The sequence below is a fragment of the Mustela nigripes genome, chromosome 2, assembly GCF_022355385.1.
Source record: "Mustela nigripes isolate SB6536 chromosome 2, MUSNIG.SB6536, whole genome shotgun sequence".
NCBI classification, from domain to species: Eukaryota; Metazoa; Chordata; class Mammalia; order Carnivora; family Mustelidae; genus Mustela; species Mustela nigripes.
This window is the reverse complement of record NC_081558.1, coordinates 86,418,668-86,439,443: the sequence shown is the minus strand read 5'-3', so window position 1 is coordinate 86,439,443 and position 20,776 is coordinate 86,418,668. Positions and strand designations below refer to the sequence as shown.

At 41.5% G+C, this 20,776-nt stretch overlaps 2 protein-coding genes and 1 pseudogene across 3 annotated transcripts in view; 2 read left to right on the top strand and 1 right to left on the bottom strand.

The window, feature by feature from the left end:
- Positions 1 to 3,150: 3,150 nt before the first annotated feature.
- On the bottom strand, positions 3,151 to 10,286 carry DPH3 (diphthamide biosynthesis 3). The gene is made up of 3 exons (XM_059390881.1): positions 10,056 to 10,286; positions 9,237 to 9,311; positions 3,151 to 5,588 (listed from the first exon to the last, which is right to left on the bottom strand). Exons 1-3 carry the CDS (start codon positions 10,161 to 10,163, stop codon positions 5,523 to 5,525), a joined length of 249 nt encoding a protein of 82 aa, XP_059246864.1. The 5' UTR covers positions 10,164 to 10,286; the 3' UTR covers positions 3,151 to 5,522.
- A 44-nt stretch (positions 10,287 to 10,330) lies between these two features.
- LOC132010491 (putative elongation factor 1-alpha-like 3) lies at positions 10,331 to 13,591 on the top strand (annotated as a pseudogene).
- OXNAD1 (oxidoreductase NAD binding domain containing 1) overlaps positions 10,374 to 20,776 on the top strand; it is a 36,680-nt gene continuing 26,277 nt past the window's right edge. Inside the window, exons 1-3 of one of the 2 annotated variants that reach the window (XM_059390879.1) lie at positions 10,374 to 10,842; positions 18,750 to 18,876; positions 19,169 to 19,232. In XM_059390879.1, the coding sequence (XP_059246862.1) occupies positions 18,758 to 18,876; positions 19,169 to 19,232 (183 nt within the window). In that variant the 5' untranslated portion in view covers positions 10,374 to 10,842; positions 18,750 to 18,757. The remainder of the gene's footprint in view (positions 10,843 to 18,749; positions 18,877 to 19,168; positions 19,233 to 20,776) is intronic. The other variant, XM_059390880.1, reaches the window with a different exon arrangement.

Genomic DNA, 20,776 nt, shown 5'->3' with positions numbered 1-20,776 from the left:
CCCATCCAGGAGCATGGAACATTTTTCCATTTCTTTGTGTCTTCCTCCATTTCTTTCATGAGTACTTTATAGTTTTCTGAGTATAGATTCTGTGTCTCTTTGGTTAGGTTTATTCCTAGGTATCTTATGGTTTTGGATGCAATTGTAAATGGGATTGACTCCTTAATATCTCTTTCTTCTGTCTTGCTGTTGGTGTAGAGAAATGCAACTGATTTCTGAGCAGCACACATACTTTTTATGCTCTAAAGTTTGGAGCAGGGGACCAGGAACAGTGGGTGCTCACACACATTGTTGTTGATCTACTAGCTTGCCTTGTTCTAGGCTGACTAACTATGCAACTCCACAGGAAGGACACCAGCTTCCCCTGAAGTCACCCACAGCATCAAGGTTGGAGGTGGTGAAAGACAGAGGTGGGTTCCAGGTTGCATTTTCTCTTGTTCATATCAAGCTTTCTCTTCCGACTACTGGGTTAGCTGACCTATAGCTACTTTAGGCTCAATCCTGAGGTAACAGCCCTGCTTGGATGCCTCCAGTTCTCACAACTGGGTAGTCTAATCCTTTAACAAATCCCTCATTCTCTATCATTCATGGTTCTTTGGCGTCTCTGGACAGACCCCTGTACATCATGGCTGAATCTGTTTCTTAAGGTGTAAATTCAGGCAACTTCCCCAGACCCATAGTTGTGAGTCACTTCCAACAGAGCAAGAAGTATGTGAGATTAAATATTTCTTGAGCCCTTACTATGTGCACTCTAACTAATGTATTATTTCATTTCACCTCATTAAGTGGTCCACATTCCTTGTCCAAGCTGGTTCACTCTTGCCATTATCACCACTTGGTAGTTTGGAGATACCTGCCAGTACAGTAATATTCCAAGTTCTTCCATTTGGGATTGCAGACTGGGACCCAGTGCCCTCTGGGTAACCCTGGATGGCGAGTGCTGTTCCTACAGAAAGAGCCTGGAACATAGGTGTGGGTTTGGGTTAAGGGTTTGTTTCCCTCTCTTCTCCACCCTCAATCTTGGCATCAATTTTTGTCCAAAGGTTCACATTTGCCCCTATCCCAGAACTCAGTTCCCCTCTAAGAATGAAGTCAGCCGCCAAATCTTTGCTTAGTGACTAAACCCTGCTACCATGATCAGGTCTCAAATAGGAACTACTTGCCTCAGTTCAAGTGCTGACCCACAGAAGTGGCTTCTGTGACCCTGTGCCACTTAATGGGATGGTTGATCCCTTACTAGACATTTACCTCTATTTGGGAGCCACTTTGAATCGAACACCTTCCCTCATCAAATGTCCCTCACGTGACTTCCTTAGATACACCTCCCACATTTTAAGCATTTTGTGAGCTGGTGGCGGGGTGAGAGTATTTTTTTAACTATTTCTTATTAGTATATCTTTTGTTTTAAACCCTTAACGAGGAATCATTTGTAAAATGGCTTCCACAGTCAAATATGTAATCATGAGCAATTGGCTTTGTAGGAAGTAGGGAATGGCAGGCATCGTCAAATGGAGTTAGAGTAATCCTAATTACTTACATCTGCAGAAGCTGTCACTTTTGGAAGGTGTATAATTAGCAGCCAGAGTGTGTGCTGGGAAACACATGATTGCTTAAACAGGGTGCAGCCCAGGGACTGCCCAGGGTGGGACTCTCCCACTGTGCTCATTGGCCCAGCCTGGACTCTCGGGTCACTTGCTGAGGCTGACTGCGCACTTGACTACAAGGTGTGGGGTCAACCGAGCCCACAGTCCTTTCCAACGGGCAAAGCAGGTGTGACAATTTTTTAAAAATTGGATTTTCTATACTTTGTGATTATGAATTTTCTGTTTTTCTAGTCCAGTGGTTCTCAGCTTTGGCTGCATATTAGAATCAACACTGAGACTCTAAAACTCCTGGTGCCAAAGTTGCATCCAGACCAGTCAAGTCTGTTTCTCTAAGGCAGCACTTTTCAAGTTCCTCTGATGATTCCAGTGTGCTGTTTGAATATCAGTCCTCGACCAATGGTTCTCAAATGTTAGCTGCATTGCAATCACTTGCAGCGCTTGTTAAAACCCACCCCAGATTCAGTAAGGGTGTCCAATAATTTGCACTTCACATATTCAGTCTAAGAATGCTGTCAATGTTCAAAACCATGTTGAATTCCTTTTGGATTAGCAGAGTTAACCTTTATTTTGCATATGACAGTCATTGCACTAAATGTCTTAGTTTTTTAGCTCACTTAATCTTACTGTCACAAGACTTCTTCCCTTCAGATCTTGGAAAAAGTACGGGACCTGAGACACCTTCTGCCTGCCCTTTATCAATGTACCTGCCACGGCTCCCATCACCTAGTGTGTTTCCTTCTGGGCTCTAACAGCAGCGTGTTAATCTTACTTCCTTTCTTCCACTTGCATGCAGAGACCCTACCCAGTGCCCAGCATGTGGTGGGGACTCCATAAGCACTTCCTTAATGAATGAATCCAGAGCAACCATAGGAGAGATATTACAATGATCTGCATTTCACATAAAAGCACAGAGAGATACAAAAAGATTCAGTAACTTGTCCAAGATCATAGTGGAGGAACTGAGGTTCAAACTGTGTTCTGACCGTAGCTGGGCTCTCAAACTGCTGCAAGAATGGATCCTCAGCCTTAAATTAAGAATAGCAGCCTTCTTTTCAAGCAAAAACTGAATTCCTCATCTAAGAACGCCAACTCTTTTCACCACTTGACTCAAAGATTTTTCACACGGGGGGAAAAATCCAGAATCAAAACCCATGTGGCCAAACTGTAGAATCAGTGGCAATTTCTTTACCATTTCAAAACTCACCTGTTCATACCAGAAACTTCCTTACAATTTTCCAAAACAGGTTAAAAAGAATTCTACTTCATACAAAATCACAACAAAATTTTTTGCACTTTTTTTTTTTTTTAGATTTATTTATTTATTTGACAGATAGAGATCACAAGTAGGCAGACAGGCAGGCAGAGAGAGAGAAGGAAGCAGGCTCCCCACCCAGCAGAGAGCCCACGCAGGGCTAGATCCCAGGACCCCAAGATCATGACCTGAGCCAAAGGCAGAGGCTTAACCCACTGAGCCACCCAGGCGCCCCCAAAATTTTTTAATATAAGATGTTGGTATTTAGGGGAAGAAAACCACATGAAAACAAACTGATTTGAATTATGACTTTATTGAATATGTCAATAATTTATTCTGGTAATAAATTAGTTTGTACAGCAATCAAAAGTGTTGGGTGCTTCCCAGGAAAACTGCTTCCAAATGTGTACACTAAAATATATGCAAAATCCTTTAAATAGCTGACTTTATTTTCAAACTCAGAAGAGTGGTGACATCAAGTTATAAAGAAGCACTGTCTTTCTCTAGTAGTTCATGATTTAGTTTTGAGTCTACAAAGGTTTCAATTAACATTTCAGCTCCTGCAAGTTTTAATACCAACAGTTTAAAAATCACCTGACCTAGTCTCCTAATTGTAGAGATGACGAATCCACTGGCCTTGCAAGACTACAAAGCTAGTAAGAGACAGAGCATGGATTACAGATCAGTTCTCAGAGGTGGTCTGAAATGTCTGGTAAGGTACACAAGGCACAGAATATCACACAGAACTCTAGTCGTGTCTGAAAGACCTTGGTTTTACTTTCTGCTTAACAGAAAAGTTCTTTTGTAGTTAGCAAATTTAGTAACTCAGTTGCTTTAGAAATGAACTCACTCCCATCACTGCAGGATTACCACTGGTCACTGATTGCCAGTGCAGTTTAATTCACTCCTACTGGAATGTTTGGAGTGGGGCAACTTTTATTCCTTCGACATTCACATCAAGGGTGCCCGTTTGTTTTAAATTCATCATCAGCCAAAGGAGCTGGTATTACCAGTACCTATAAAAACAACAAAACTGAGCATGGAACAGATCTTTGCTCTTTGAAGTTCATTCCCACGAGGTAACATATACCATGCTCTCTTCGTCTGAGCTGCCACTGGCTCTAATCCATGGGTGGATTCTGGGACATTAGTGTCCCCAAATAGCCATGAGACTTCTCATGCCATGAAGAATGTCATATAATAATACATAATGTACCCCGTCATGCTGACATACAATTTTTGGTGAATTATTAGGTCTTAGACTAATGCAGCCCATTTATCAACCAGTAGTAGAACGGTCAGAATGGTCACATTCTGGCAAGCTGTTTTTTTTTTTTAATTGCATGAGCTGTTCTCAAAACAACCTGCCAGGCATCAGTGAGGTTGTTTTGTTTGTTTGTTTTTTGTTTTTTTAAATTTTAGAAACACACTGCAAAGTTGTGTATATGAAAGACATCTTTGGATTTTCATGTGATTCTAATTTCTTGCTATTATCCACAGCAAAGGAGGACTGATAGCCTACCTTTATAAATTTGTTTTTTTCCAGGGCAACATTTCTCTGTAAGCGTGGATGTCTGGTTCAGTTACAGCCTATAAACACTGGTTAGATGTGTCCCTAGGGACACATTTATTTAGAACAGGCATCTCATATTCAGGTTCATCCTCAGCAAGAGCTGTTGTAGCAGCTCTACGTTTCAGCGCTAGTGACCTGATGCCGAGGTGATGCTGAAAGCACTGCGACCAGCCACGAAACCTTGACAGGGGGCCCTCTCTCACGCCATGTTATTAGCCTTAGCTAAACACAGTGTGACAGACAAGACCCAGATCACACAAATATGGTCTGCTCGGATCTGGCAAAGCCACTGAAGCATTCAATTTACTAAGTTGGCAAATTTTTCTTTTTGTTCTGCTTCCAACTTCAGTTCCTTTGGCTGCTTTTCTTTTCATCTTGTCCCAATTTTCAAGGCACATGTAGAATAAGGATAAGGAAACTTCCAATTCCTTGACCATTTCACTTTTTGACCTTACTTTCTATCTTCTGGAAAAATTATGAGCTTGGTACTGACCAGAACTGAATGCAGGAAGTACAATGGAAATTGTTTGCTACGCAAAACAAGAACTGAGTTCTTACGAATGCAAGACTGAGCAGACTGGCTTGGTGTGGGACCTGAAAGCACAGTGGGACAAAGCAACAAATTTGCTTAAGTTTAGAATGGCAAAGAGAATGTCCAATTTCAAAGAAAGCGCTAATACTAATAATCTTAATAGCTAAGCCAAAAATATAATCCCCCCTTTTATTAAGGAATCCTAATGACTTTGAGGTAGATGATGCTGTTATCGGATAAGGAAGAAATCAGGTGTAAGACACAAAAATGATACTGAGAGAAAGAAAGCACTGATTTGAAAAGATCTTCCTTTAAACTCACATGGAAAATAGAGAACATTTCCAATTCAAAGTTCTAAGCACAAAATCCAGGAATGTCACGTCATGGACTTGCTTCTTTAATTGGAGATGAACTCAGCAGCCAATGGTAAAGAGCCACATGCTAATGGCACAGCCAACTATGGAAGGGTTGTTCCCGTGAAGGAAGCTGGTGACTTTGCATTTGATTTTTCCAGCTTGGCTCATTCCCAAATGTTCAGGATGTAGATTTCTAAAGTCCTCTTTAGCATTTAACTAATTCTTTGTGGGTGGAAGGGGGTGACACTGTTTCTCCACGCATAAACTGATCCTAAGACAGAGTAAGAAATTCTATTAATCACAAATGCATCAATATTTGACTAGTTTTGTTGCAGAATCAATCTAGCTATTAAGGTTTAAAAAAATTTTTTTTTTGTTTCAAGGTTTATTTAGTTTTCAGTCATCTCTACAACTAATATAGGGCTAGAACTCACAAGCCCGAGAGCAAGAGTTCCATGCTCTTCCAACTGAGCCAGCCATGGGCCCGGCAGGTCTGTTCATTTTTCACTGCTACACCATTTCATCTTTATTCAAAGAATCCACGTCAGCACCAGAATTATAATCTTAAAAGTGCTTTTCAGTTTTTAGCCCTGAATTCACACTTAAAACACCTTATTTGTAAAGATATATCACATCTTAAGTTTCTGTATTAATTACTACCTAAAAACTTCTCCACTTCACTATTCAGTTATTTGAAGACCTATCCTCTTCAAGGTAATCACTTCTTCCAACTAAAAGGGGTAGCTCTTTGTTTCCTGACCAGATAACCTGCAGGGTCATCTACGTTGTAAATGAAATTCAGTCTCTGATTATGTATCCTGCTTCTGTCCACTACCACAAGACACCTGTGCTTTCCAGTTTACCCCTCATTTCATGTAGGCTGATCCCCAGCAGGGTCAGTCCACATTGTGTCCATGTTTTCACTCCTGCCCAGCACCTGGGGCCTCCTCTCCCACCCCAACTTCCTCTTTGGAATTTATGATTTGTCGATCAGCACATTGCTCCATATTCTTAACCTCTTCCTTAAAACATTCCCACACCTTCGGGACGCCTGGGTGGCTCAGTTGGTTAAGCAGCTGCCTTCAGCTCAGGTCATGATCCCAGCGTCCTGGGATCGAGTCCCACATCGGGCTCCTTGCTCGGCAGGGAGCCTGCTTCTCCCTCTGCCTCTGCCTGCCATTCTGCCTGCCTGTGCTTGCTCTCCCTCCCACTCTCTCTCTGATAAATAAAAAAAAATAAAATCTTTAAAAAATAAAAAACATTCCCACACCTTCTTGCTCTAACACAGTGGTTCTCAAGAGGTAGTGGGAGGTGTATGCTGATATTGTCTCCAGGGGACACGTGGCAATATCTGGAGAACTGCTACTGGCATCTAATGGTAGAGGCCAGGAAAGCTACCAAACACCCTACAATGCACTGGACAGCTCTGTACAGCAGAGAGTTATTCTGCCCCAAATGACCATAACGCTGAGTCTGAGAACAGGCCATCCCCTAAAGACACTGCTTCCCCTATAATTTCCCCAGTGGGAGTTCTCTGAGAGTGCTGGTACCACAGAGACAGGAGGAGGGCCTGGTTGCTCCTTTCAGCCACTGTTCTCCTTCCTTCCCTACAACCCACCAATTTTGACTCTTTTGTCATGACATATATTATCACTGCTCCTCTTCATGTTTTCTGGACCTAGTTTAAAGTCCATGGTCAATTCTCACAATCCCCCTTCTGTCACTCCCTCCTACCTACTTGACAAAACCATCACCCTAGTTACATCTAACTTCCTCTGTCTATATTGACCGACACAGCTGAATATCTACCACCTTAAACCCTCTCCTGATCCTCTATCAACAGGCCCCATGTCTCTACTCCCCTTTGCAGCAAACTCCTTGGAAAAAACGTCTATGCTTGCTACTTCAACTTCAAATTCTTCTCTTCTTCTCTCTAGTAAGTTTTCCACCAATCAGGCTCCGTCTCTATTACTTCATCAAAACTGCTCTTACCACCATACAAATGGCCTCTCGGTTAAAGCCGTTAAAGTCAATGGTTAATTTCCAGTTGTCTATCAGTGGCATCTGATAAGGTAGTTCACTTCCTCTACCTTTTCTCATCTGGCTTCCAGGATATGGTACCGCTGGTTTCCTCCTCCTTCTTTTTTGGCCAGCTTTGCTGATTCCCCACTTTCCTCCCTGATCTTTAAATATTGGGAGTGGCAGAGCTCAGTCCTTTCTTTTGTCCATCTCTACCTATATTCACAGCCCTGGTGATTTCTTCCAATCTCATGGCTATAAATGCTATTTATATACTGATAATTCCCAAACTTACAGCACTAGCTGATCTCTCTCTTTGAACAGCAGACCTGCATTTCCAGTTGCTTTCTCACTTGCTCTCCAACTGGATCAAAAAAAGACCTCCTAAACTTAGTATGTCTAACCCTAGCCCCTGAGCCTACAGACACCTCCCCGTCAGTTGATGGTAAATACATCCTTCCAGTTATGAAGGCCACAAATGTTGAAATCATTTTTGATTCCTCTTATATCCTATATTCAATCAGTAAAAATAATCCTTATCCTTTAAAGTGTATTCAGAATCCAACCACCTTTCACCACCTCCAGTGCCACAGCTTGGTCCAAGCCATCCATCTCCAACTCCGGTTCATCTAAGGGCCTCCTAACTGTTACCCTTGCTATATCCTAACTCCTGTCCTTGTTTCCACATAGTCTACTCTGAACACAGCAGCCAAAGTCACTCTATTATAACTTAAGTTGGATTGTAGCACTCCCTTGCTTGAGAATCCTCCAATGGTTCCCCAAGTCATTCACAGCAAAAGTCAGTCTTTAAAGTGGCCCACAAATATCTTTGTGATCTGCCCAACTCTGCTACTTTCCTCCTGGGCTACTCTCTCACCTTCATCTATTCTACTCTGGTCACACTTTATGTTCCTCAATAAAATCAGACACTTGTTCCTGCCTTAGGGTCTGTCCAAAGTTCCCTTTGCTGGACTGCTTTTTATCCCCCAGGGCTCACTTTTCAATCACCTCTTTCAATCTACGTTAGATAAGGCCTTTCTCAATAAGGCCTGCCCTGATCACCCTATTTAAAACTGCAACTTCTTCTCCTACCAGCACTCCTAATCTCCCTTACCCTGTTGTTTTTGTTCTAGAATACATTTTGATATAAGAATAGTCTGTCACATGAGACTAAGTGCCTGGTGCTACATCCCCTATACTCAGATTAGGGTTCAGCCTTAAGAATGTTAACCTCCGTTATATGTCAATCATATTAAAAAAAAAAAAAGGAAAAATGAAAAAATCCTGTTAAAGCTTCTTACTTAAGACTCCATTCAAAATACTGGCCAAAAGCTGGGGTAGGGATGGGCTTATTCTTATTGAACATTTGTTTTCTACTGTCAATATCTTTGAGTGAAAAACAGTAAGTAAATTAAAGGCCAAAATGAAATTATAAAATTGCAGCTATGACATACCTCAAACAAGATAATGCTTCTTCTATACGTAGAAGCCAAGTAAGAAATACTATACAACTGTTCCCTCCAAAATAAGTCTAGGAGCTCTGACGATTTAAATTACTTATTAAATAAAGGAGGAATAGACTGCCAATTAAATATTATTTTTCTATTTAATGAGTAATCAACAATTTTCATTAACTACAGTGCAGTTTTGTTTTTTTGCCTTCTCAAAAGCTAAAATGAGTTAATTAATTTGAGTTTTTCAAGTTGTGATTTACAATACAGCTGTTTAGTAATAGTTTAAAATTTTTGTGGTTTTTTTTGGGGGGGATAAAATTTGTTTTTTTAAAAAAACATAACATTTACCTAACCCACTGTCAAGAAATATTCTCCAGCACTTACAGATCGCTCTAGGTCCTTGCCTCGCAACCTTCCCTGACACCTTTTAAAATTCAACTACTTACCTTGTCATAAATCACTTTTACAATAAGAGAGCAGCTAGGACAGGTTGCCACGTCTTCCCCATTCTCCAAATCTTCCTATAACAAAATAAAAAACCTTTTGGTATTGTCTTCCCTTTGTGATTTCCTCCTTCCAAACTCCTTCCAGCCCTAGGGGCAAGCTCCTTTGTAGCTCACCTCCTTAAAAGGCCGGTGAGGGACAAAAAGACCTGCCCAGAGAAATACTAACTCCATTCTTCTGGCCAAGCGCTATTTAAAAATACCCAGGAAGAGGTTCTCCTTGGTGGCTCAGTCGATTAAGCAACCAACTCTTTAATTTCAGCTCAGGTCACGATCTCAGGGTCCTGAGGTCGAGCCCCACCCCAGCTCCGTGCTGGGCCTGGAGCCCGCTTAAGATTCCCTCTCTCCTACCTCTGCTCCTATGCCGTAACCCCACCCCCACCCCGCCTCTACTCCCTCTCTCAAAAAAAAGACCAGACCTGACCCAGGAAGGTTAGCCAAGGTTCGTCGCCTCAAACCCCTGAGATGACAACAACGTAACCCTGCCTCCAAATAACTATCCCAGCAAGTGGGACTCTAAATGGGGAAAGAGGGCAAGACTCATGCTCCCGCCATCTAACCTTTCCCACCCCCACTCTCCACCCCTCGGCCAGACTAAAGGCCAGGACGATGTGCCCATTGACAGATCAAAGCATCAACTTTACGGGGACTCAGACAGGATAAAGAGGGCGTGTGAGCCGCCAGGTGACGGAACGGCGGAAGGAACGAGGAAGCGCAAACGCGCCTGCTCGGACGAACCGCCGGGCGGGACTCTGGAGTTACCTTGGTAATGCAGAAGTTATCCCCACACGGGCAGGGGTAGAAATATGCCTCCGAGTCTTCGTCATATTGGAAGTCCTCGATCTCTACTTCGTCGTGAAACACGGACATTGTCCCAGGGGCCAGCAGAGGTCCGTAACCCCCGCCAGCCCACACTGGCCGGGGAAGGTCTAACTTTGCCGGCGTTGGCCACAGCCGGGTGTTGTCAGCCGGCGCCGACTCAGGAGCGATCGCTTCCGGCGCATAGACAATGACGTAACTCCGGCCTCGGAGGCCAAATGGGTGACCGGGTGGCGGTCGCCATGGAGATGGCGGAGCTAGGAGGCGGAGACACTGGATGTGGCGGCTCGCGGCGTGGTACTCTGCGCTCCGCGGAGGCGGTAGGCGTTACCGACCAATAAAATGTGAGGATAGCTCGCGCTGCTGTGACGTCACGTCACCGGAAGTTCCCGAAGAGGGTGGCAGAGTTCGGCAGGTCGGCTAGCTTGGTTCCCGCCGCGCTAGCGGTGCAGAGGTCCCTTTTTGCGGCCGCGGTCCTCAAGGCCGCGGAGCTTAGAGAGGCCTTAAGCTGGGTCCGCGGAATCGGTGGCATCGACCTGGCCCTTGACGTCCTTGGGGAGTCACTCTTGCTGGGTCTCAGGCGGCGGCCGGAGCACCTCTCCCTCTCGAGCTCCCTTCCTGCGTCCCCGGTGACGGACGAAAAGTTCTCTTGGGATTTTTGATTCACCGAGTGACCTTGAGCTCAGGGCGACGCCTGCCTTGTAGTTTGTGGCTGCATTCGCCTACTCAGGTACACCCCCAGCTCTTCCTCACCCCGGGTTATCTTCAAATACCCTAACCTGTGTTGTCGAGAGGACCAAGAGAGTGAAGGCAGATTGCGTTCTAGTCCTGTGTTTGCCAAGCATATCATGATTATGACAGTGATTTGTAAAGTAGTAATAACATTCCCTTTTATTATGGGGAGTTTGCTGTGTACCAGGTTATTGCGCTGGGTACGGTTCTTAACTTCAACCCCAGGAGTTTAGATGTTATTCCATATTATTAACCTCCAAACTGAGATACAGAGAGTTGGGTATCTTGAGAAAAATCACCCATTTAGGAAATGAAGGTCCTGTCTGTCCCCGAAGCCTGGAGACAAATTAGTTTATTTGAACCACGGTTTTTTCTTTGTAAAAGGAATGTCACCAGCAGATACTACCATGAGGCCTCTATACATTGAACGGGAATGCAAATAAAAGGTGGTTTGTCTTGAAAGCAATGGTAGTGCCTCTTTTAATACAACCACATTCCGTGGGGAGATTGCTCCACCACCACACAGTTATTCAAATTTCGGTAGAGAAGGAATGCAGTGCAGTGAAAAAGATACTTTGAGACATAGGTCTGGGATCAGACTCTGACTGTTGGGAGCTGGTTCTGGGAGCTAGATATTTACATTCTTTTGGGCCTTATTTTGTCTATTGACTAAAAAAAGGTTTGGATTAGAGATGATGTGCAAGATCACATACAGATCTAACATTCTACTTTTGCATGGAAATTATGAGATTTACTGATTTATATATACCATGTTTCCTTTACATGGTATGTTTCATGTAATACCTACATGTATACACATTCCTCTTCTTATTTATGTACACATACTCAGGTTTGCATGAAGCTACCAGTTTTGTGCATACTGAGTTGAAGCTGCACCTGGTTTGAGGCTTGAAAACCTGAAGGCAGAGGAGTCTGTGGGAGAAAATCAAGAAGTTACATTTAAGAAGTTTGTGGAAGGTTATTTCAAAGGCCTCACATTTTGGATAATTGAAGATCTACCCGGTAGTTAGGAAACACTTGTGAAACTTGTTGAGGCTTAACTGGGGTGATTCTGGTGTGACTGGGCAGAAGAGAAATCCCAGCAAAGCCCACCCAGCTCCGTGACTGCTCCCTGTATCTCTATAGGCACAGATACTTCCCAGGTAGTCCCTTGGAGTCAGGAGGACAAGGGAGAGTTTTCCAGGATCTGTTCTGTAGTCCCAGTGATCATTTTGAGGTTGGGAATCATCTTTAGTTCTTCAGTGCCTCTCAGCATAAGTACATACAAATTAAAGATGAGCCATTTTCGAATGTACAGAAATGAATGCATTAATATTTGGTGCTTGGAAGTGTAAATTGATAGACCTCTTTGAAAGCAGTTTGGACTTAGCATAAACAATATGCTGGGAAATTTTAAAATTTGAGGTTAATAGCCTTGGAAGTTATAGGCATTGTTGGGTAAAATTTTTTTTATGATTTCCTTGTAACTTTCCAACTTTTTTGGAGTATGTATTACCTAAAATGGGAAAAGAAAAACTAATGGACCACTTCTCAGTAATAACAGACTCTATGTGTGAGGCACTGCATCAAATGTTTTGTATGCTTGATGTCATTAAACAGCCAGTGAGGTGTAGGTATCATTAATCCCATCATCAACGTTGGGAAACCAGGGGCTGAAGAACTTACGTAAGGAAGCAAAGCTGGTAAGTGGCAGTAAATTGTGGTGAGAACTCAGATCTGTCAGATGCTAGAACTTAGGCTCTTAATTACTTTGATGTCATCTGTGATACGATGGCATTGAAGCAGAACTAGATGAAACATACCAGCCCTGAAGCTCTGCAGACTGCTGAGATTGTCTGGCTAGAGCAGTGCTGGTGCCCTTAAAACCTAGATTTGGGAGTCTGCTTGGCTTTCCATACTGCTTTCATCCTGCTGTCTTTTGGCCATAGGCGTTGTCTGCCAGAGGGGATCCCCTGTATGATGCTGCCCAGTTTGAGTTCACGTTGTCCTGAAGAAAGTAAAACCTATAACCAAACATGTAATGCGGTTTTTTGTTTGTTTGTTTACTCCACCTAAAATTTTAAATAAAACATCACAATGACTACTAAACTACTTTGATTCCTAGAAGGGAGTGGAAATGTTTTGTAATGAGCCATTTTTGGACCATGAGGGTAGGACCAAAGCAGATTTACTAGTTGCTATAGGATCATTTGCAATCACAAACTTATAATTCACAAAGAAGTCAAGTCTGTTGAAATGTACAATGAGGCTTTGAGTGTAGCTCTTCCTGGAGACAGCATGGGCTTCTGTGTCAAGAACATATCTGTCAAAGATGTTCGGCATGGCAGTGGGGCTGGTGACAGCAAAAATGACCCACCGATGGAAGCAGCTGGCTTCATGGTTCAGGTGATTATTCTGAACTATTCAGACCAAATCTGTGCTAGATTGTCACATAGCTCACATTGATTGTAAGCTTGCTGAGCTGAAGGAGAAGATAGATTGTCGTTCCGGAGAAAAGCCGGAAGGTGGTCCCAAGTTCTTGAAATCTGGTGATGCTGCCGTCGTTGATATGGTTCCTGGCAAGCCTTTGTGTGTTGAAAGCTTCTCTGACTCATCCTCTGGGCTGTTCTGCTGTTCATGACACGAGACAGACTGTTGCTGTGGGTGTCATCAAAGCAGTGGACAAGAAGATAGCTGCTACTGACAGGGTCACCAAGTCTGCCCAGAAAGCTGAGAAGGCTAAATGAATATGATCCCCCATTCCTGCCAGCCCAGTCTTACTCAGTGGTGGAAGAATGGCCTCGGAACTATTTGTATCTATTGCCTATTTACATTTAGTAGTAAATGGGTAATTATAGCAATGCATCCTAAAATCTCCAGAAGGAAAGAAGAGTGTTTTGCAGACCATTTGTGTTTTTTTGTGCATGTGGCAGTTTTAAGTTACTAGTTTTTAAAATCAGTACTTTTTAATGGAAACAACCAAAAATCTGTCACAGAATTTTGAGACCCATTAAAAGCTTAATGAGGAAAAAAAAATTCTTTTTCAATCATAAAACGTTGACACTGCTGCTGTGGAAAATGACCAAAATTCTCAGCATGTGATCGAACTTAGAACTAGTTCATAATTCTGAATAGAAACTGTGTTTTGTGAATGCGGTTGTGTATCAGGCTGAGGGGAGTTGTTATTGGTGGTATCCCACTGTCTCTAGGTGGAGTTCGGCAGGGAGCGGAGGGCAGGGGTTAATGGGATTGACCTGATTCTTAGTAACACTCTTGCTTGCCAGGCACTTGCCAGGGCATTTGTTCCTTTCAGCAATGCAGTGAAGTGGTATTGGCATTCCAATTTAAAAATTTTAAGAGGTGACTCGCTCAAGATGAAAAAGTAGGAAGGAATCAGATCTGAGCTTTGTTTCACCCATTTCAGGTCAAGCACTCTGTAACTTTGGTACTGCTAGGGTTCCCTTACCAAAAGCTAGATGCTGGGAGCCCCTTTGCTTCCTCAGTGACACTTAGGGTTCTAAATCAACAGGTGCCATGATAGTTCTGTGAATTTACTTTATTTCAGTGTATAAATGCTCTATGAGGCGTTCTTGGGTTTCTCTCTATCTACCTTTCTTTTTTTTAACTATTCTCACACCTTACCCAATCTGTTACCAAGTGCAGGGCTCTGATTCCAAAATACGCTCCCTGTTCATCTACTTCTGCCATGTCATAGCTTTATCCTGCTTTCCTTTTGGACGGGAACCTGCTAACTGGAGACTCTCTCCCTCTGTGATCCCATTCTTCACAGAGTAGCTTGAGTGCTCTTTTGATGTAAATGTAAATTAGGTTGTTCTGTCAAGTGTAAATTGGATCCTTTAATGTAAACCTTTCTAGGCTTACTCGGACCCTTCAGTTGCTTCCCTTTGCCCTTAGAGTAAATATTCTGTCCCTGGTCTGATGTGATCTGGCACGTCTGTCTTCTGGACTTAACCTCTTGTCACTGTCACCTAGCTCCCCGCTCGCCAGTCATACTGGCTGTGATTCCTCTAACATAGTAGGCTTATTTCTGTGATTGAGCCTCTTTGCCTGCTGGCTCTGTCCTTACTGTCAGAATGGTTGCCTTTTCCTCATCCTTCAGGTCTCAGCTCAGATGTCTCTTGAGAGTGCGCTTTCCTGATATTCCTCCACTCATTTCCTTTATCATGCTCATTGTAATCTATATTTGTCTCATTAATTATCTGTTTACCATCATTGGCTGGACACACTGTACTTAAAGCTTCATGATGACAAGGGCTTTGTGTCTGGTTCTTTAGTGTGTCTCCACACCCAAAATAGTGCCTGGCACCCCAGCAATTCTTAAATAAAATGAGTGTACTTATTGAACAGAAACCAGTATAGTTCATTTTAAATCTGAGTCTGTTGCCTGCAGTAATTTTTTTTATGGCTTAAGTGGATACGGTTTGTTTATTTATTTATCCTAAGATAATTTCCTGTTTCAGTAATAGAGTTAAGTATGAATTTTTTGGTTGAGGTAAGGCCTGTGAGGATAGAAACATTGATGGAATATTCTTGTATCACTTTAGAAAATCCTTAATGTATGTTAACTTTCTATAGCTAATCAAATACTTATATTGAATATATGAAACCATTGGATGTATTTCCAAAAATGGGTAGATTTTTGCCTTTTGTTTTGTTTTTAATACCTTAATGCTTTGGAGGGCCCTCTGAACACAATTTGATAAAAATACCTTTTTTTTTTAACCAGTAGGTGGCATTCTTGGTCATGCTTACTGGCATTCAAAAAACCAGATTTTAGAGTTTTAAAGAGAACAGCTTTTAAAAATTAACATTTCATTAAGAAAATCAGAGAAAGACAATTATCCTATGATGTCGCTGATATGAAAAATTTGAGAGGCAGGGTGAGAGGTCGTGGGGGTAGGGAGGGAAAAAATAAAACAAGATGGGATCTGGAGGGAGGCAAACCATAAGAGACTCTTAATCTCTTGAACAAACTGAGGGTCGTTGGGAGGGACAGGGTGGCTGGGTGATGGACATTGGGAAGGGTATGTGCTTTGGTGAATGCTGTGAAATGTGTAATCTTGATGATTCACAGACCTGTAGCCCTGGGACAAATAAAACATTATATGTTAATTAAAAAATTAACATTTCTTTTTATTTTTAAGATTTTGTTTATTTATTTGAGAGAGGGAGAGCATGAGCATGAGCAGCGGGAGGAGCAGAGGGAGAGGGAGAAGCAGACTTCCTGCTGAGCAGGGAGCCCAATATAGGGCTCTATCCCAGGAACCTGGGATCATAACCTGAGCCAAAGGCAGATGCTTAACCAATTGAGCCACCCAGATGCCTGCCCCAAGACATCTTTATTTTCAAGTTCAGTTGAGCAGTAGACCCTTTAAACAGCATAATCACTAAAAAGTGTGTCTTATTTGAATACAATTTTTTTTAGCAATGGTTTCCTAAAACACTGAGCAAAACAGTGTTATCATGTTAACTCTGTATCAGTTCAATTTTATCAGGGAACTTAGCCTTAAGTGGCATGTAACTATATCATTCCAGCCATTGGTCTGGTCTTTTTTATTTATTTGTTTAATAAGATTTTATCTATTTATTTGAAAGAGAGAGCAGGGAGCCTGACATGGGGCTCAATCCCAGGATCATGACCTGAGCAGAAGGCAGACACTTAACTGACTAAGCCACCCAGGGGCCCCTGATCTGGGCTTTCATGGGGTGGGGTGGGGCAGGTTATCATAAGGAGAAAGAGTCAAAGACAGGCCAAGGAAGCTGACAAAGGGAAGCATTAAAAGGAAACAATTAGAAGAGACAAGTGGAAACACGAGGAAGAATTGATGGGAAGGAGGTAGTGAAGAGTAGGCTTGCTGTGAGGTGACGCTGGCTGATTGTAATGAGCCTGCCTTTTGCAGCCCAGAGTGCCTCTTCACGGTTTCCCAGAACATGGTTCTTACATGTCATCTCTGCTATTGCAGGAACTTTGTGAGTATTTGAGTATATGGAAACACCACCCTAGTCCCAACTATTGTCTATCCAAAGGTCTCACTATAGTACCAGGACCAAAGTGTTGCATGTCAGGCAGTCAGCCAGCCACATACTTAATGACTCCTAAAATCTTATGGACTTCTAAAGTAAGTTTCGCCTGCCTTCTTTCAACAATGAATGTCCCATTTTTAGTTTAGTACATTCAAAGGAGAGAAACTATATTTAGTAGTCATACATGAGGTGAAAGGGCTCATGCTTTTTCATTTCTTAGAAAAGTGAGTAGCATGTTTACCCACAATGATGCTGTGACACACTGTGACAGGAAATAGAACTTTTAGTCAGAAAGCAGTGCTTTTTGATATGACTTGGTTATAACTGACTTCTATATCACTTGGTTATTTACTTTTATTTGTTTTCTGGCTCTAAAACGTAATCTCCCTCAGAAGATCTTTGTTTCATTTATGTCTGTATCCCCACAGTCCACATAATGGACTCTTAATAAATACTTTTCCCATGAAGAACTAACTTAACAAATATGGAGTAGGAACGTAAGCACACTGGCTTGAATTTTTCTAACATTAAATTTATTACAATTAATTTATATAGTATCTTTCAAAAAGTTCAGAAAAAGTTGTGTATATACATTTTCATTTATTCTCTAATATAGGAAAGGACAGCTATATATGGCAGTATAATATGTTAAATGTGACCATCTGAGACAAATACTCAAAAATTGGCAGAGGACAACAATGGTAGGAACCAAAAATATCATCCAATTCACTATCAGTTCTTTTTTTGATAAGCCTATATGTTTTACAATTTAAATGTTGGGTAATCTTTTTGTTTTTGTTGTTTTTTTTTTTAACATTTTATTGAAACAGAAGTACATAAATCCTTGGACAGCTTGAAATTAATTTTTTTAAGACTTAATTTTTTTTTAAAAATCATTTCTAAGTTTACAGCAAAACTGAGGGCTAAGTACAGAGATTTTCCGTGTTTTCCCTACCTTCACACCTGGGTAGCTTTCCCCATTGTCAGCGTCCCCCACCAGAGTGGTCCATCCGTGACCGCTGTTGAGCTGCCCTGACACATCATAATCACCCGGAATCTGTAGTTCACTTCACTCTCAGTGTGGCGTGTTCCATGGATTTAGACAAACGGATAAAGACATTTATTATTGCTGTCACTATGGTACTGGACAGAGTATCTTTAATTCCCTAAAAATTTTATGTGGTTTGATGCATTTTTACAAAATGAAAATACCCACACCATCAGAATTCAGATTAAGAAACAGCATTGCCCCTATTACCTCCCCAAAAGTACATGCTACCTTGATTTTGAACTTGATAGATTAATTTAGTCTGTTTTTGTGGTTTTTATGACTGGACTCGTGCAAGGTATGCTTTTTTTGAGTCCGGCTTTTACTCTTTTCATTCGGAGTGGTATTTGATGCTCATCTGTGTGCCTGCATATCGATGTAGTTAGTTTATCCTCATGGCCTTGAACGTCGGAAGATTCACTTCGTCTAGCAAGAAATATTAAAGACTTATGTGGTGCTGTTTGGGTGGAGTACAATTATTGGGCAGTTATAAAATCTACTCTCCTCTTCCTTCTGTCATAGCACAAGATTAGTCACATGAGCTTGGTTAGTGATTTTGGAAACTAATAGCATGAGTATTTGATGGTACCACTAATTACATATATATGTACTGTGGAGATCAGGTGAATAAGCTCTAAATAGTGGCAGAAATTTTGTCAGAGTGGAGTTAGGCCTTTAACTGCTTTGTTTTGTTAAATCAGTTCATAACACTACAAGCAAAAATCCAAACCTTCTTCACTGGCCCCTAAAATAGTCTGGTATTTCCCTACCTTTTCTTAAAATATTATAACTTCAGTTTTATGTTTGCCCAGGAGGTGTCATGGCCTGTGCTGCTGTCTTGGTCCCTGGGTTGTTGCGAAGCTCTTCTGGAACCATCTGCAGTCCGGCTGCTTCACTGAAACTGACATCCACCGCTTTGCGCCACCTTACTCTGACAAGGTGGGTTTCTGGCCCTTTGAGTTTCTGGCTCATTTGAGGTGATTCAAAGACCTGACCTGCTGGTGGTCATGGGAGGCTTATCAGACTCCTGAAGGCATAGCAGAGCATCTTGCTTAAATAATGCTTGCCACCCATAGACTGTTAAACTTGAGTTAGATGTGCAAATTTTCACTGACCACTTTCTAGGATCTGTAATGTTCTAGTGTATTTTGGATAATCATGATATTACAGGGACAACTGATTACTTTTATGAAGATAATACTTAATAATCTAATTTTACTTTCTATTAAAGCATAATGAAATCCAAAAGGAAAACTGATCACTTGGAGAGAACTGCCAGTGTCGTTCGTCGGGAGGTTTGTATCTTTGGGATGTGGCAAGTTTTTCTAGGCTGGACAGTGCACACAGTTATTACCAGCTCTTGGAGGAGGCCATAGATGAGCTGCATCCCTTTGAAGGACAGTCTGGGAAAGTTTGTTATGTTTTTGTTCAGAACTTTTCTGATAAGACATATGACAACTGATTCGAAAAGTTGGCAGCGAAATACTCACATTTTCCTTTAAAACTGAGAATAAATGGATTAATTTTTGATGAAGGGAGTATAACAGCAACTGAGGGACCTACGCTCAGGACATGTGTAGTGTGTAGGGTTATATTGTAAGGATAGAACTTTGACAGCCTACATTTTATGAGTAGCTTACCTTTTCCTTTTTTTGTTTGTTTATTTGTTTGCTTCTTTTGGCATCATGTCTTAAAATCCTTGTTCTTATCCCTACTTTAGAACAACTTCTTATTTCATCAGAGGAGAAAGCACTAACATCTGAGAAAGGAAGGTGGATGAGTTCTTGTTATCCTTCCCATGTGCAGATTTTTTTCCACCATATTCAGACCCTAGAAAGCTAATCTACCACCTGAAGGGGTGTCGAGGGCTGGGAAATAAAGGATCCTCACCCTTTAACTCAGTGAGTAATCCCATTTTATTTTACAAACATAAATTGGATATTGGATTTTGCTTTTCGAGTAATTCTTCACATATTTAGATATAATTAGCTTAGTGTTGTTGTGTATTCAAACAGTAAGAAAGTTATTAAACACTTCTATAAACATGGTCAGACATTGCATTGTTGTAGGAATTTGATTTTTAGTATTAATAGTAAGATAACACTTTAATGTAAAAGACTATTGTTTAGGCCCTATTTTTCAAGCTAATTCTAAAGAAAATTGCTTTGAGATCGGGGGTAGTGTGTTTGTAGGTTCAGTTTTAGGCCAATATTTTTTTTTTTGAGATTAGTTCAGCATAATGCATTTATGGATGTAGAGGAAAGTACAGTTTCCCCAGTGATGATAAATCTGAAAATTCTTTTTTTCTTTTTGGTTTGTTCAACATACAAAAATGCTCATTCTGTAAATATGTGACTTGTTAGGATTTTTTTTTTTAAAAAGTGAAATCTTGGGACACCTGAATAGCTCAGTGAGTTAAGCATCTACATTTGGCTCAGGGTCCTGGGATCAAGCTCTGCATTGGGCTTCTTGCTCAGCTGGGATCCTGCTTCTCCCTCTGCCTGCCACTACCCCTGGTTGTGCGCGCTCGCTCTCTCTCTCTCTTTCTCTCGCTGTCTCTTACTCTCTGACAAATAAATTAAAAAATTTTTTAAATTAAAAAAAATGAAATCTTGCCAGTTTTGAAGAAAAAACAGTTTATTTGACAAGCTTGAACTACATTCTTTTCTGTTGTTTGGTATACTTTGGTATACAGAGTTTTGAATACTTTTTATAAAGGGCCAGATAGTAAGTATTTTAGGCTTCATGGGCCATGTTGTCTTAGTTATAACTACGAAACTCTGCTTTTGTAGTGTGAAGTGGTCAAACATTACACATAAATAAATCTGAGCGACTGTGT

Bases quoted from the DNA above. Each gene is read 5' to 3' on its own strand.
- DPH3 (XM_059390881.1), bottom strand. From the start codon at position 10,163: ATGTCCGTGTTTCACGACGAAGTAGAGATCGAGGACTTCCAATATGAC. The intron at 9,312-10,055 runs GTAACTCCAGAG...ATTTTGTTATAG, and splicing joins ATAACTTCTGCATTACCAAG to GAAGATTTGGAGAATGGGGA. The intron at 5,589-9,236 runs GTAAGTAGTTGA...ACTCTGTCTTAG, and splicing joins TAAAAGTGATTTATGACAAG to GATCAGTTTATGCGTGGAGA.